At 63.9% G+C, this 12,639-nt stretch overlaps 2 protein-coding genes across 5 annotated transcripts in view; one reads left to right on the top strand and one right to left on the bottom strand.

Annotated features, from left to right (window-relative positions):
- LOC133056245 (transmembrane protein 191-like) overlaps nucleotides 1–8,497 on the top strand; it is a 39,242-nt gene extending 30,745 nt beyond the window's left edge. For both annotated transcript variants that reach the window (XM_061141380.1, XM_061141381.1), the window contains 4 exons: nucleotides 4,059–4,954; nucleotides 6,001–6,274; nucleotides 7,493–7,637; nucleotides 7,919–8,497. In XM_061141380.1, the coding sequence (XP_060997363.1) occupies nucleotides 4,059–4,954; nucleotides 6,001–6,274; nucleotides 7,493–7,637; nucleotides 7,919–8,110 (1,507 nt within the window). In that variant the 3' untranslated portion in view covers nucleotides 8,111–8,497. The remainder of the gene's footprint in view (nucleotides 1–4,058; nucleotides 4,955–6,000; nucleotides 6,275–7,492; nucleotides 7,638–7,918) is intronic.
- PI4KA (phosphatidylinositol 4-kinase alpha) overlaps nucleotides 1–12,639 on the bottom strand; it is a 62,705-nt gene that overhangs the window by 24,539 nt on the left and 25,527 nt on the right. For all 3 annotated transcript variants that reach the window (XM_061141377.1, XM_061141378.1, XM_061141379.1), the window contains exons 17-19: nucleotides 12,277–12,380; nucleotides 11,402–11,570; nucleotides 10,905–10,955 (exon numbers count right to left, since the gene is read on the bottom strand). In XM_061141377.1, the coding sequence (XP_060997360.1) occupies nucleotides 10,905–10,955; nucleotides 11,402–11,570; nucleotides 12,277–12,380 (324 nt within the window). The remainder of the gene's footprint in view (nucleotides 1–10,904; nucleotides 10,956–11,401; nucleotides 11,571–12,276; nucleotides 12,381–12,639) is intronic.

Here is a 12,639-nt window from a genome sequence, read left to right as displayed (position 1 = left end):
CGCCCTCCAGGTCTCCTCTCAGAGGAGCGGTCTCTTGGCCCGGGAGGGGAAGGCCGGACCAGCGGCCCCCGGCAGGCTCCCTGGAAACCCTCCCGTGCCCTGGAGTGCAGGCGAGCTTTGCGCCAGGCAGGACCAGCCCCACCTCACCACCAGGAAGCAGGCAGCAGCAGCTCCAGGACCCCGGCCAGGCGTTTACAGGTGGGCAGCCGCGGGGCTGCAGGAGCACCAGGCCCGAGGCGGGGTGCAGTGGGGCGGGGGCAGGGAGGCGCGGGGCTGTGGGCAGGGCCCAGCGTGTGGGGCAGGCGACAGTGAGTCTCTTGAGACTGGAGTCCCTGCACTCCCAACCTGACAGTGTCCTGCTGTGTGTGTGTGCGTGGGGCTTGGGTACGGAAAATGGTTACAAGTGTGCACGGCACCTGGCAGACGCATAGACCCTCTAGAGCCTCTGGTAGAGGTCAAGCCCACAAGGCGATAACTAACCCACAGCAAGCGGGGCTCCTCGGTCTGAGCATGTACTATGATCTATAAGCACCGAGTATGTGCCGAAAAATTGATGCTTTTGAACTGCGGTGATGGAGAAGACTCTTGAGAGTCCCTTGGCCTGCAAGGAGATCCACCCAGTCCATGCTAAAGGAGATCAGTCCTGGGTGTTCACTGGAAGGACTGATGCTGAAGCTGAAACTCCAATACTTTGGCCCCATCATGCAAAGAACTGACTCATTGGAAAAGACCCTGATGCTGGGAGGGATTGGGGGCAGGAGAAGGGGATGACAGAGGATGAGATGGCTGGATGGCATCACCAACTCGATGGGCATGAGTTTGAGTAAACTCCAGGAGTTGGTAATGGACAGGGAGGCCTGGCATGCTGCGGTTCATAGGGTCACAGAGAGTCGGACACGACTGAGCGACTGAACTGAACTGAACGTGCCAGGTGGTGGCCAGGGACAGGGAAGGGGTGATGCCCACCGCTGTTGGGGGTGGCAAGATGGGCCCCTTCATCCACCGCGGGTAGGATGATAACACAACACTTCTTGGAAAGTGAGTTCACAACATGCATCATAAGCGAGATACGCCCAGGGATTCCTGGCGGTCCATGGTTACAACCGAACTCACACTGCCGAGGGGCCCGAGCTCAAGCCCTGGCCGCGGACGGAGACCCTGCAAGCTGTGCAGCACGACCCAGACAAACGGAGCCCCACGAACTAGACACTGAGACGACCAGGGCCCCCCAGAAGCTCGGCGTGGCCCTGCTCTCCCACGACACAGGGGAGCAGGGCTGGGTGTCCTGCAGGGGCCAGAGACAGCACGCAGGCCTGGGCCAGGGTCTCTTTGGGGCCACCCCCCCGGCCAAGGACTGAGTTCGCGATGCACAGTGGTGGGGGGGGCCCACATCCAGGGGGGCGTCCAAGCCACGCTGTGACACCCCAGCCCCAGCCGCAGTGTCCTGGCGGCTCGTCAAATGGAGCCGGTTGGGCCTCCAAACGTGGAGTCACAGCTGCTGGGCGGTGACTGGGCGCACAGCGGGGCTTTGTGCTGACGAGGCTGGGGGGCGGTGTTCCATCTGCGACCTGTGTACTTTGGAAGACCACGACTGCAGCCCAGCGCCAAAGGTCACAGGGAGGCAAGCGGCCGACCTTGGCCGATTCCACTCCTACAGAGCCACTTCCCACCAGCAGCACGGAGGTGAGTAGGTCTCCCACCCTTCTGCGGGGTGAGAGGTGGGTGATGGGCTTGTTCCTCCGTCCAGCGAAACCTTTCAACACTCCCTACTGCTCTTTTCAGAAGGGGAAGGTCTTCTTGTCTGTTTCGCCTGACCATGAGGAGGGTCTGCGCGGGCTTAAGGACCTGAACTGGGAACGGGGCTGGGGGTGGGCATCCTGGTTCTGGGGTGCCACAACTGGTTCAGAAAAATGTGTCTGTGTATGTGTCACATGTGTGCATACACATGTGCAGACAAACCTGGTGAGCCTGGGAACACGGGCCTGGGGGTGGTGAGCCTGCGGACACGGCGCTGGTGAGCTGGGGACATGGGCCTGGGGGTGGTGGGCCTGGGGACACGGGCCTGGGGCTGGTGAGCCTGCGGACACGGGCCTGGGGGTGTTCTCTGTGCTGAGTCTGAGGTCCCGTCCACTTTAAGAGCGTCCTCAGCTCCGTCAGCCCCGCTCCTCCTGGGCCAGGGGACAGCAGCCAGGAGGGAGAAGGACCACAAAGTCCAGGCCCTGCTCCGTGTAACCAGCATGCGGTGGCGCCACAGAAAATGCCCAGAAAAGCAAACTTTTGCATGATTTTCCTTTAGAAAGCACTGCTTTTCTTCAAATATAGTACCCTGGATTTAAACACAACTGAGCAATAATACTGAAGCATCTTAATTCCTGGGATGCTGAATGGCAAGACAACAAAGAGATGTACCTTACAGATGCCGAGCTTTTATCCACAGAAAGTGAGGTCTCAGAAGGTACACCCTGATCCCTCCGACGAGGGTGTAATGGAAGTGACAGGCCTGTCAGTGTGGACCACACAGCAGGGCACGAGACGCTCCCACACGGGCGTCTTCACCTCTGCCTCCCTGTCCGGTCAACTTCCTCCTCCCGAACCCTTGATTGCTCAAGCTGGGGTTGTTTAAGCTTTTTTTTCCTAACTTAAGAAGAATACTTTCAAGTGCAGCCTCAGAAGGAGACCTTCGGCAAACAGCTTCCCCTCTCTCCCCTCACTTTTTAAGTGTCCTGCCATCAGTACCCACATCCAGTTCTACCCAGGACCCCGGCCTGATCCCGCCAGCACCGCAAACCTCAGGCCTGTGTCCTGAGTGTGGGCACATGTGGGGCGGCCTCCGCGACAGGCTGGGGGGAGGGGCCGGGCAGGAAGACGACAGCGGGGTCAGAGTCGGGAGCCACGTGCCTGTTCCTCTCCAGGCCGCGGTGCTCCGGGCGTGCAGCCGACTGCTCTCATGGGGCTGAGGGCTGAGCCCTGGACACCACGAAGGGGGGCCAAGACCCTGGGTGCCATCGAGTCCCTGGCCCCGCGCAAGCGGGACCAGCACGCTGACACCCAGCGCGGAGCTCCCAGTCTGGCCACGCGCACAGGCAGAGGCTGGGGTGGGACTCACTGAGCTCCAGGGGGCATCATGCATTGAGCCCATCCTCAGGCCCAACCAGCCCAGCTTCACCTCATGGGAGTCCGTGGCGCTCTCCTGGCCTGGGTGGGAAACAGTGGTCCTGGTCCCGAGGCCCAGGAGCAGATGGCCACACACATGCACACCGAACAAAATGCGCCCCTCCCCCGCCCCCGCCAGGGGACTGAAGGGATGCTGGGTGCTGTCTGACGGAACAGCAGGGCACACGCTGTCCCTGTCCTGGGACCCGGGCACGTCGACAGCCGTGCCCTCCAGGGAGGCAGTGCCCGGCCAGGAAGACAGGCATGCCAGGGGAGGGGCGGCAGGCAGACGGCCCCCCGGGGCGCCCCACTCACGTGGAGGGAGCCCCTCAGGCCTCCGGCAGGTGCTTTCTAACAGCACCCACCACACTCTAACCCAGGGCACCTTAGTGGAGACCGGGCCCTCCCATAGCAGCGGGCAGCGACTGGCAGATATGAGAACGCGCACACCTCACCACCGGGCTGCAAGCAGCCCAGGCGACCCTGTACTGCAGACATGTCCCAGATCATGCAGTTAGACCCCCAGAGACTCCCAGCACAAGAGGCGGCACCCCAGCCCCCTGCCAGCAACATCCTCGCAAGCCCTCCTCACTGCATGGGGGGCCGCCGGCTGACTGGGGGACACTGTGGTGCCTCCAGGGCCCTGGGTGTTGCTCGAAAAACTGACCCAAAATTCAGTACATGAATGAAAAGGAAACCCCCTGAGTCCCCAGGCCCCACGGTTTTGCCCCCCTTTCCACCACGGGTTCTGAGCAGCGCCCATGGGTCCCCCAGGCAGGCTCATGAGGCCCTACAGAATGTCAGGCGTGTCTGTCTTAACCAGATCCGGAAACGTCTGGGGATGGACGCCGGGCTCCGCTGGTGTGGGGGGGGCCTGGCGTCCTCACGCGTCTGCTCTCCCCCAGCTCCAGCTCCTCCGGGATGCGGTGCCCACTGTGCCTGCTCCTGCTGGCCCTCCTCCTGGCATCCGCGTGCGGGACCCTCAGCCCACGGGGGCGGCGTGATGACGGCGGCGGCGAGTCCGAGTCCGCAGAGCCCCGCTGGGGGCGGCTGAAGAGTGGCAACGCGAGCAGGCCCCTGCCACCCGCCGCCTTCCACGAGGAGAACACCGTCACCAACGAGTGGATCGCGGACGGGGAGGAGGAGGAGGACTACCTGGACCTGGACAGGATCCTCGGGGAGGACGACGACTACAGCGACGTCGTGGACGCGGCACCCCCCACACGCCCCGGGGCGGGCACCGGCAGCGTGCTCCCGCTCTTCCCCGGCAAGAGCCGCGTGCAGCGGCTCAACCTCCTCAACGCGCAGTTCGCTTTCGACCTGTACCGGGCGCTGGCGGCGCGGGCCGGGGCGGCCGACAACGTCTTCCTGGCGCCTGTGGGCGTGTCCGCGGCCATGGCCATGCTCTCCCTGGGCCTGGCGGGCGACACGCACCAGCAGGTGCACACGGCCCTGCGCTTTGCCGAGTTCGTCAACGCCAGCGCCACCTACGAGCTGGGCACCGTCCACAACCTGTTCCGGAAGCTGACCCACCGCCTCTTCCGCAGGGACTTCGGGTACACGCTGCGCTCCGTCAGCGGCCTCTATGTGCAGAAGCAGCTCCCGGTCCTGGACGACTTCAAGGCCAAGGTCCGGGAGTACTACTTTGCCGAGGTCCGGGCAGCCGACTTCTCCGATCCGGCCTTTCTCGCCCACACGAACCGGCACGTGGCCCGGCTCACCAAGGGCCTCATACGAGATGCGCTGCAGGACGTGGACCCCGCAACCCAGATGCTGCTCCTCAACTGCCTCTACTTCAAAGGTAGGAAGCGGCACAACCCCCCGGGCGGACGAGCGTGCGGGGGCCAGCGGGCAGGAGATGGCGCGCCCCCGGGGTGGACGCGCGTGCGGGGGCCAGCGGGCAGGAGACGGCGCGCCCCTGGGGCGGACGCGCGTGCGGCGGGCAGCGGGCAGGAGACGGCGCGCCCCTGGGGCGGACGCGCGTGCGGCGGGCAGCGGGCAGGAGACGGCGCGCCCCCGGGGCGGACGCGTGGGCTGGGCAGCAGGGCCCGCAGCCTCCGCCTCCACGCCCCCCGCCACCCTCACAGAGCCAGGCTCAGGGCAGCTTGCAGGGCCAGGGAAGGTCCCAGGGAGGAAGCTCGTGCTGTAGGCCTCACTGCGGCCGTGAGGGGCCGCTGCTGTCCGAGTCTCCATCTCACGGACACGGAACTGCAATGCTGCCCTGAGGGTTGCTTGGCGCCCCCTCCAGCCTGTGTGAGACCCGAGTTAGCGCCTTTCTCTGCATCAGGCCCACCTGGATCTCAGTTCACTTATTCTCTTTCGGGACGGACCAAAGGCTGGAAATAGGCTGGGCTTGAGACACTCACATTCACACCCCACTCCTTCCTGGGCAGCCGGGGCAGGGAAGTCAAGCCTGTATCTAGAGTTACTGCTCTGGGCCAGCGGCGAGGCACCCCCAAGCCCCACACGCGTGCACACAGGCCCCTGGGGCCCCAGAGATAGGGCCGTGCGGGTCTGTAAAGCCCAGGCCCTGCTCACGATGCCCTGTGGACATCCCAGCCAGGAGACCTCAGCGCCCTCCACCGCCGGGGAGCCGGCAGGCAGGCAGGCAGGAGCAGCGGGGTCGCGGTGCGGCCGCGTGCACCTGCGCCCAGGGTGCCCTCTGCCACAAGCACCAGCGGGTGCTGGCCAGGTCCACCTCTGAGCAGTGCTTCTCATGTGTGGTCACCACACCAGCAGCTTCAGTACCGCCCGGGTCCGGCCTAAACCAGACATGCGGGTCAGACCGTGGGTGGGCCTCCCAGCCTGTCTGAGCGACCCCACGACCCTGCTCCGCTGACCTCACAGGGTCCTGGGTGAACAAGTTTCCGGTGGAAATGACACACAACCACAACTTCCGGCTGAACGAGCGGGAGGTGGTCAAGGTCCCCATGATGCAGACCAAGGGCGCCTTCCTGGCGGCCAGCGACCAGGAGCTGGACTGCGCCGTGCTGCAGCTGGAGTACGTGGGGGGCATCAGTATGCTGGTGGTGGTCCCACACAAGCTGTCCGGCATGAAGACCCTGGAGAGCCAGCTGACGCCCCAGGCGGTGGAGCGGTGGCAGAGGAGTATGACAAACAGGTGCCTCGGGGGCTTGGGGGCCGGGCCACGATCACTTCAGGGGAAGGGGTACTGTCCCCCAGGCTGCTGTGAATTGAGCCCAGAGCTCCTGCGCAGTCAAAGCGCACCGGTGAGAAATGACGCGGCTCCGCCACACACCTGCCCTGACCCCGTGGCCGCGCGCTGCGGGTCTGGGACCAAGACGATCCCCAGCCTGAGCCGAGAGGCCCCAGGCCCTCCAAGCCGCCCCTGGGTCGTCCGCCGCGCAGTTAGTTTTGGGTCCCTGGCAGGACACGCTCCGTGGCTGGTCAGGGCGGGAGGGACACACCCATCACCTCCCCGTCTCCCTGGGCCTGTGTGAAGACGTGAACCTGGTCTGGGCCTCCCTGCAGGACCAGCGCACACGGACAGGACCAGAACCAGAACCAGGGGAGGCAGGCCTGCCCAGGAGCCAGGCCGCGTCACGCCTCCACGTGTCTTTTAGGGACCGTCCCTAATGGGCCTCCTTCCTGACCTGACTGCCCACCACCTCTGCCCGGAGCTGGAGGCGAGGCAGGATCACCCTGCTGTCCCCGCTCAGTCCATCTGGCGCCGACCGCCAGTCAGCATCCCCCAACCCCTCAAACCCTCTGTGGGCCCAACCCACACGATGCAGGCCGGCCGCCTGGCCCGCGCACGGCCCCGCTCCCCCGCCAGCCGGAGGAGCCTGTCGCTGCCTCCAGCAGTCCCCGCTCAGGCCCCGGGTCTTGTCCCCTCTCCTCCGGGATGGCCCAGCAGTGGACACGGTCTTGTCCCTCGGACGCTAACAAGTCGCTACGTGCTGTGGCCTCGCACACGGGGTCCTGGCGCCGTGAGGGCTGCAAGCACCAGGTCGCGCGCGTGCCCTGGAGCACGAAGGCAGCAGGCCGGGTGGTAAGGCTGGTGCTATCCCTCTAGCGTGCCTAGCTGCACCTCACCCCTTACACGATGAAGTGATAGGCGCCCGGGGACACAAGGTGTCAGGCGCCTCTGAGCCCTGAGCGCTCTGCTGGCAGGACAGGGACCCACAGGGCCGAGGACCCCAGCGCATGGCAGCAAGCGCTTCTGAGCAGTGGGGTTACAGGGGCAGCCTCTCCATCCTCCCCGGGCAGGGCCCTACGTGCAGCGCGCGGGCCACGGGCTGGCGTGCTAACGACGTCTCAGGGAACAGGGCTCCTCTGAGAGGCGCTGTGGGTGGAAAAGCACTCTCTTCCCGACCAGGACGCGGGAGGTGCTCCTGCCCAAGTTCAAGCTGGAGAAGGACTACAACCTGGTGGAGGCTCTGCGGGCCCTGGGGGTCACGGCACTCTTCGACAAGAACAGCAACACCACAGGGATCACGGACCAGAGGATCATCATCGACCTGGTAAGGCCCACCCTCGCCTGTCCGGTCTGGGCCGGGCCCCCGGAGCACCCGCCCTGCGCGCGGACCCCAGGCCTGCTCACCCAGCTCCCGGGGGAGCTGCAGTGCACACCGCCAGGGTGACACTGTTCACCCCTCACGCAGCACGACCCCAGCTTAGCTGGGGGGGGGCCCGGAGTCCCGAGAGCTGTCGTAACCCCCTGAGCCCGGGCCTCCCCCGTCACCCCGCCCCTTCCCGGGAGGACACCGCTGCCCCCTGATGGCGCCCCTTGTGCCCGACGCAGTTCAAGCACCAAGGCACCATCACGGTGAACGAGGAGGGCACGCAGGCCGCGGCCGTGACCGCCGTGGGGTTCATGCCGCTGTCCACCCAGGTCCGCTTCAGCGTTGACCGGCCTTTCCTGTTTCTCGTCTATGAGCACCGCACCAGCTGCCTGCTCTTTCTGGGCCGGGTCGCCAACCCCGCCAGGTCTTAGTGGACAGGCCTGGACATCTCGAGTGCTTTGGGGCATCGTGATTCCGTTTCCCTTCTGACAACCACGAGGTGCTGGTGCCAGGACCCTGTGGCCTGGCCCCCGTTCCGGGAGATGCAGACGGGGCAGCCATGCTCACACTGTCAGGCCTGCAGGGCGGCTGGCGCTGAAGGGTCCTGGCGCAGACACACGGCCCCCTCCTCACAGCTCACCCCCCGGCCCAGCAGCACCCTGGTCACCCAAAGCTGCCCCCCAACACAGAGCACGAGCGGCCCCCAAGATGCTGACAGCCAGCCCCTCCTCGAGCAAGGCGCAGCCTGCTGACGGGGGCACGGCCTCTCAGGGGACACCATGGCCCGCAGTCACGCCACCCACCCAGGGGTTAATAAACGTGCCACTTCTACTGGGCGTACTCTTCTTTTACGAGCACAAATAACTAAGAGAAACCAGTTTACACTACCTGACACCCCAGAGTGCTGGGGGCTGGCAGTTGTCTGAGGGCCCCGCAGTGACCCAGGGCAGGGGATGCCCTTGGCTCGGACACGGCAGAGCAGCTGGGACCGGGGGCGCGAGGACGGGGCGGCCTGAGAGCCACTCCAGCCTCCAGCACTCTGAGGCGAGCTCCGTGCCTCAGGCTTCCCGTCTGTGAAGTGGGGGTGACACAGCCCCGCCTCACAGGGCTGCTGTGAGGATGAAGTGCATCACTGCCTGAAGGGGTTCACGTCAGTCCTAGGGTAACCACCCAGCCTGGGTATCCTAACAGGGGCCTCGCTGGGCCCCTCCCACACCTCGGCCCAAGGTGAAGTACAGATGCCTGTGGACAAAAAAAAAAAAAAAGAAAACAAAAAACAGAAAAAAAGCAAAACAAAACAAAGAAAAACATAAAAAAAAAAAAAAACAGAGAGAAAAAACAGATGCCTGTGGACAGACACCACTCCCAAGAGAGAACGGGCACAGCTTTCAAAGGGGCCCATGAGCTGAGATGTCAGTCCACAAACCTCGTATGATGACACCGAGACAATAAGTAACCTGCCCAAGGCCCCGCAGCTGCAAGAGGCCAGCGGCCGGGCAGCCTGCATGGACATTTTCCACGGCCTGTCACGCGGCTGCAGCTCCAGCTGCAGGTTCCAGCTACGGAACCTGCAACATTCTGAGGAGCGTTCACAGAGTCGCAGGACACAGCCTACGACCCTCAGGCAGGAAGGAGCCTAGGAGGACAGGGGACCCGGCACCCCAACCCCAGGCTCCAAGATCACCCAGGAGGGAGCAGCTGCCTTAGGGCAGGAACCCCCGCTTCCTGCCCAGACCCACTGGCTTGTCCCCTCAACTGAGTAATTCAGGACACTATGCCACTGAAAGACCCAAAGCTGGAAAAAGTGTAAAACATTAGAGAAAACAAACATCGAAGGACATCAGCGTCTCCCTGCACATCTGGGTTGACCCGGGAGCAGAGGCCGGAACCATGGTCTCCAGGATCCATGTTAAGCAACAGAACCAATATTTGTCCCCCAGCCCCCAGCATAATCATTAACTTGTTGACTCCACAGTGTGTACACGTTCACGTGAAGGTCACGGCAGCAGAGCAGATGGTTTCAGGTGAGCGAGCACTGGCCTGTCACTGCTAAAAGTCTGTCCACCCTGACCACTGGCCCCGCAGACGGTCATCCCACTTTTCCGAGAAGCTCTGCTGGTAGAGTGGGCATTGGGGGGGCTGGGACACCCACTAGGACCCCACATGCAGGGCCAGAATCCCTGCCCCGGTGACCCTAAAACCTGTATGCTAAGTCACAGCCGTGCATGTGTGCTAAGTCACTTCAGTCCCGTCCAACTCTCTGTGACCCTGTGGACTGTAGCCCGCCAGGCTCCTCTGTCCATGGGATTCTCCAGGCAAGAAGACTGGAGTGGGTTGCCACGCCCTCCTCCAGGGGATCTTCCCAACCCAGGGATTGAACCTGGGCCAGAGGGAGCACACTCCCTCAACACAGCCCGTGACGTCTCACTGTCACAGCTGACAACTACATATACACCAGTCGGCTGTGGGCTCCCATCTGCCTCGGCCAGCAAACACTGCAGCCCCAGCGGCCCCCACACTCAAAGGACGAACGCCCCCAGAGCAGGGCCCGAGACCCCTTTCCCAAGACACAGATGGGCTCTCCACCCCTATCTGGCCTCCACACCCCTGGGTTGCCCTGCAGCCGGGGGTCAGCCACTCCAGAGCCCCAGCTCTGAGGACACGCGTACGTGCTCCAAATTTGAGTGGTGAGGGAGCAGGAGGTGGAAGCAGGGGCTCCAACCCGGGGCTCGCTGAGTAGAGCTTGGGAACCACCCACGTAAACAGAGCCAGACGTGGGCCCAGCTGAGGACGGGTGGCGGGAACACCGGCTGGGAACTGCCTGCCGTAAGGGCCACTTGGGAAGAAGTGGGGCAGCCCAAGACAGGGCAAGACCCGGGCCCTCGGCACCGCAGCACGCGGCAGACAGGCTCACGCTCCCGGGCAGGGCCCCGAGGGCTGCACCCCAGGCCCAGGAACCCCGAGGGCCCAGGCCCACCACAGACGGGAGTAGGCGGGCGGGGCGGGTGGAGGCGGCACAGGCCCATTTGCCGCAGGAGCACCAGGGCGGGCAGGACACAGGGAGAGCGGGTCAGAACCCCATACCCAGGGACACGCCGTTGGGTCCGCTCAGCTGGTCAGGGGGCACGCAGAAAGCAAGCCAGGCTGCTTGCTGGACACGCACCCTGGGCAGCACCTGCAGGAGCGCCGCGGCCACGTCAGAGACATGGATGGGCAGGTACTCACCACGGCGATCACGGGAATGAGCACGCCCAGGTTCCCCGCGCTGCTGGAGGCCTGGAGGGACAGAGCCGGGTCACTGACCAGCACCATTTCTTTCATTAAACAGAAAGATAGAAAAACCCCAAACAGCACCGCAAGAAATGAAACTTCTTTCTCTAAACAAAACAGTGAAAGACACGTACAAGGAGACAAGTATAGATGCTTAACCTTACAGTCAAAAAAGGGACACGGTCAACGTCACACAGGGAATGGGACATGTAAACCGTGGCAACTCTGCACAAACACCTTGCACCATTACAGACGTGATGCCTGAAAAGCACTTGGTCCCCCTGGAAGGTGCCCACCTCGGACGCCACCCCTCTCCCAGAGGCCTTGTGGCCATCTGACACCCGTTTTGTTCCCACCGCCTCTCTGTCCCATTCAGCCCGGAGGGTGCCCCCCGACCAGCCCCCCGGAAGGAGGCAGCCCCTTCTCCCAACGGGGGCTGGTGCGGTGCCTACCTTGAGGGCGGGCCCCTTCTCGCTGGCCCGCTCGCTGGCCCGCTTGCCCTCCAGCCCCAGCTGCACGAACAGCTCCAGCAGGTTCATGAGCAGCTCGTCCACCAGATGCTCGTCCTGGATGTTGGCCGCGATATTGGCCAGAGCGTTGATCACTGCCAGCGAGCAGTGCCTGCGTGAGCGAAAGGACAGATGGACAGCAGCAGGAGGCAGTGAGCGGGCGCAGCCAGGCCAGCCCAGGGTCCAGGGGCCGGGCTCCCGTGGAGGCAGCAGCGAGCCCACTAACAAGCAGCCCCAGAGCCGAGGGCTGTCGTGGGGACACACGCGGCGCCACGCGCACACACACGGCTGCTGAGTGAGCCGAGATCACACCACCCAGTAGCCCGCTCCCGGGGGGAGGAAGGGTGAGGAGGACCTCCGCCCTGCCCTCCGCCCTGCCTGGGCCTGCCCAAACCAAAGGAGGTCCATCAAACACAGGAGGAGCATCTGTCCTCGGGCGTCGCACACCCAAGGCTGCGGTGCCCACGCTCAGGACCCCTCCGAGGATGGCACGGGAGCCCTCGCCGGTGTGCCGCCCTGACCACAGAGAGGTGCGAGAGCTGCCCGACGCGCAGGCTTGGGCTGGGCAGACTGCGGGGCCGCTGCCCAACAGGCAGGCTGACAATGGGCAGGCCAGGCGGGGCACGGTGCCCCCTGGGCGTCGGGCAGGCTGGGTGTGAGCAAGGAGGTGCTGAGGGTGGCGGGGTGCAGACCATCCCTGCCGGGACGCATGGATCTCTAGCACGCGGTGCTTTTGTGAGAAGCGGCTTTAATTTAAGGGACAAGACCCCGAGTGGTTTTCTAAGAATGGAGAGCGACAAGGAGGCGGGAAGACTTACCTGTAGCCGTGGTCCTTATAGTCCTTGGTGGCTGAGTACACGACTGAGCTGGCCTTCACACTGATCTGCTGGAAGAGGTTCCACACCTCCTGATAAATATATTGCTGGAAGAGAGAGGGACCTGTGACCACATCTCGCCAGGAGCGCCCTCCACGGATACCCAGAGGGAACATGCCGTTAGTCAGGGCCGTGGGGCCTGCGACTGCACCAGGGCCACCCCCTGCAGCTTTACACAAACCTCCATGCACACAGCTTCCACTTCCACTCCAGTCTAGTCATGTCAGCAAGAACTCAGTTCAAACCGCTTTACTTGGTCATCTAGGAACCACTGCTCTGAACTCTCTTACTTGGGAAAAACCTCGG

The sequence above is a fragment of the Dama dama genome, chromosome 5, assembly GCF_033118175.1.
Source record: "Dama dama isolate Ldn47 chromosome 5, ASM3311817v1, whole genome shotgun sequence".
Taxonomy (NCBI): domain Eukaryota; kingdom Metazoa; phylum Chordata; class Mammalia; order Artiodactyla; family Cervidae; genus Dama; species Dama dama.
This window is presented reverse-complemented; position numbering and strand designations above follow the sequence as displayed.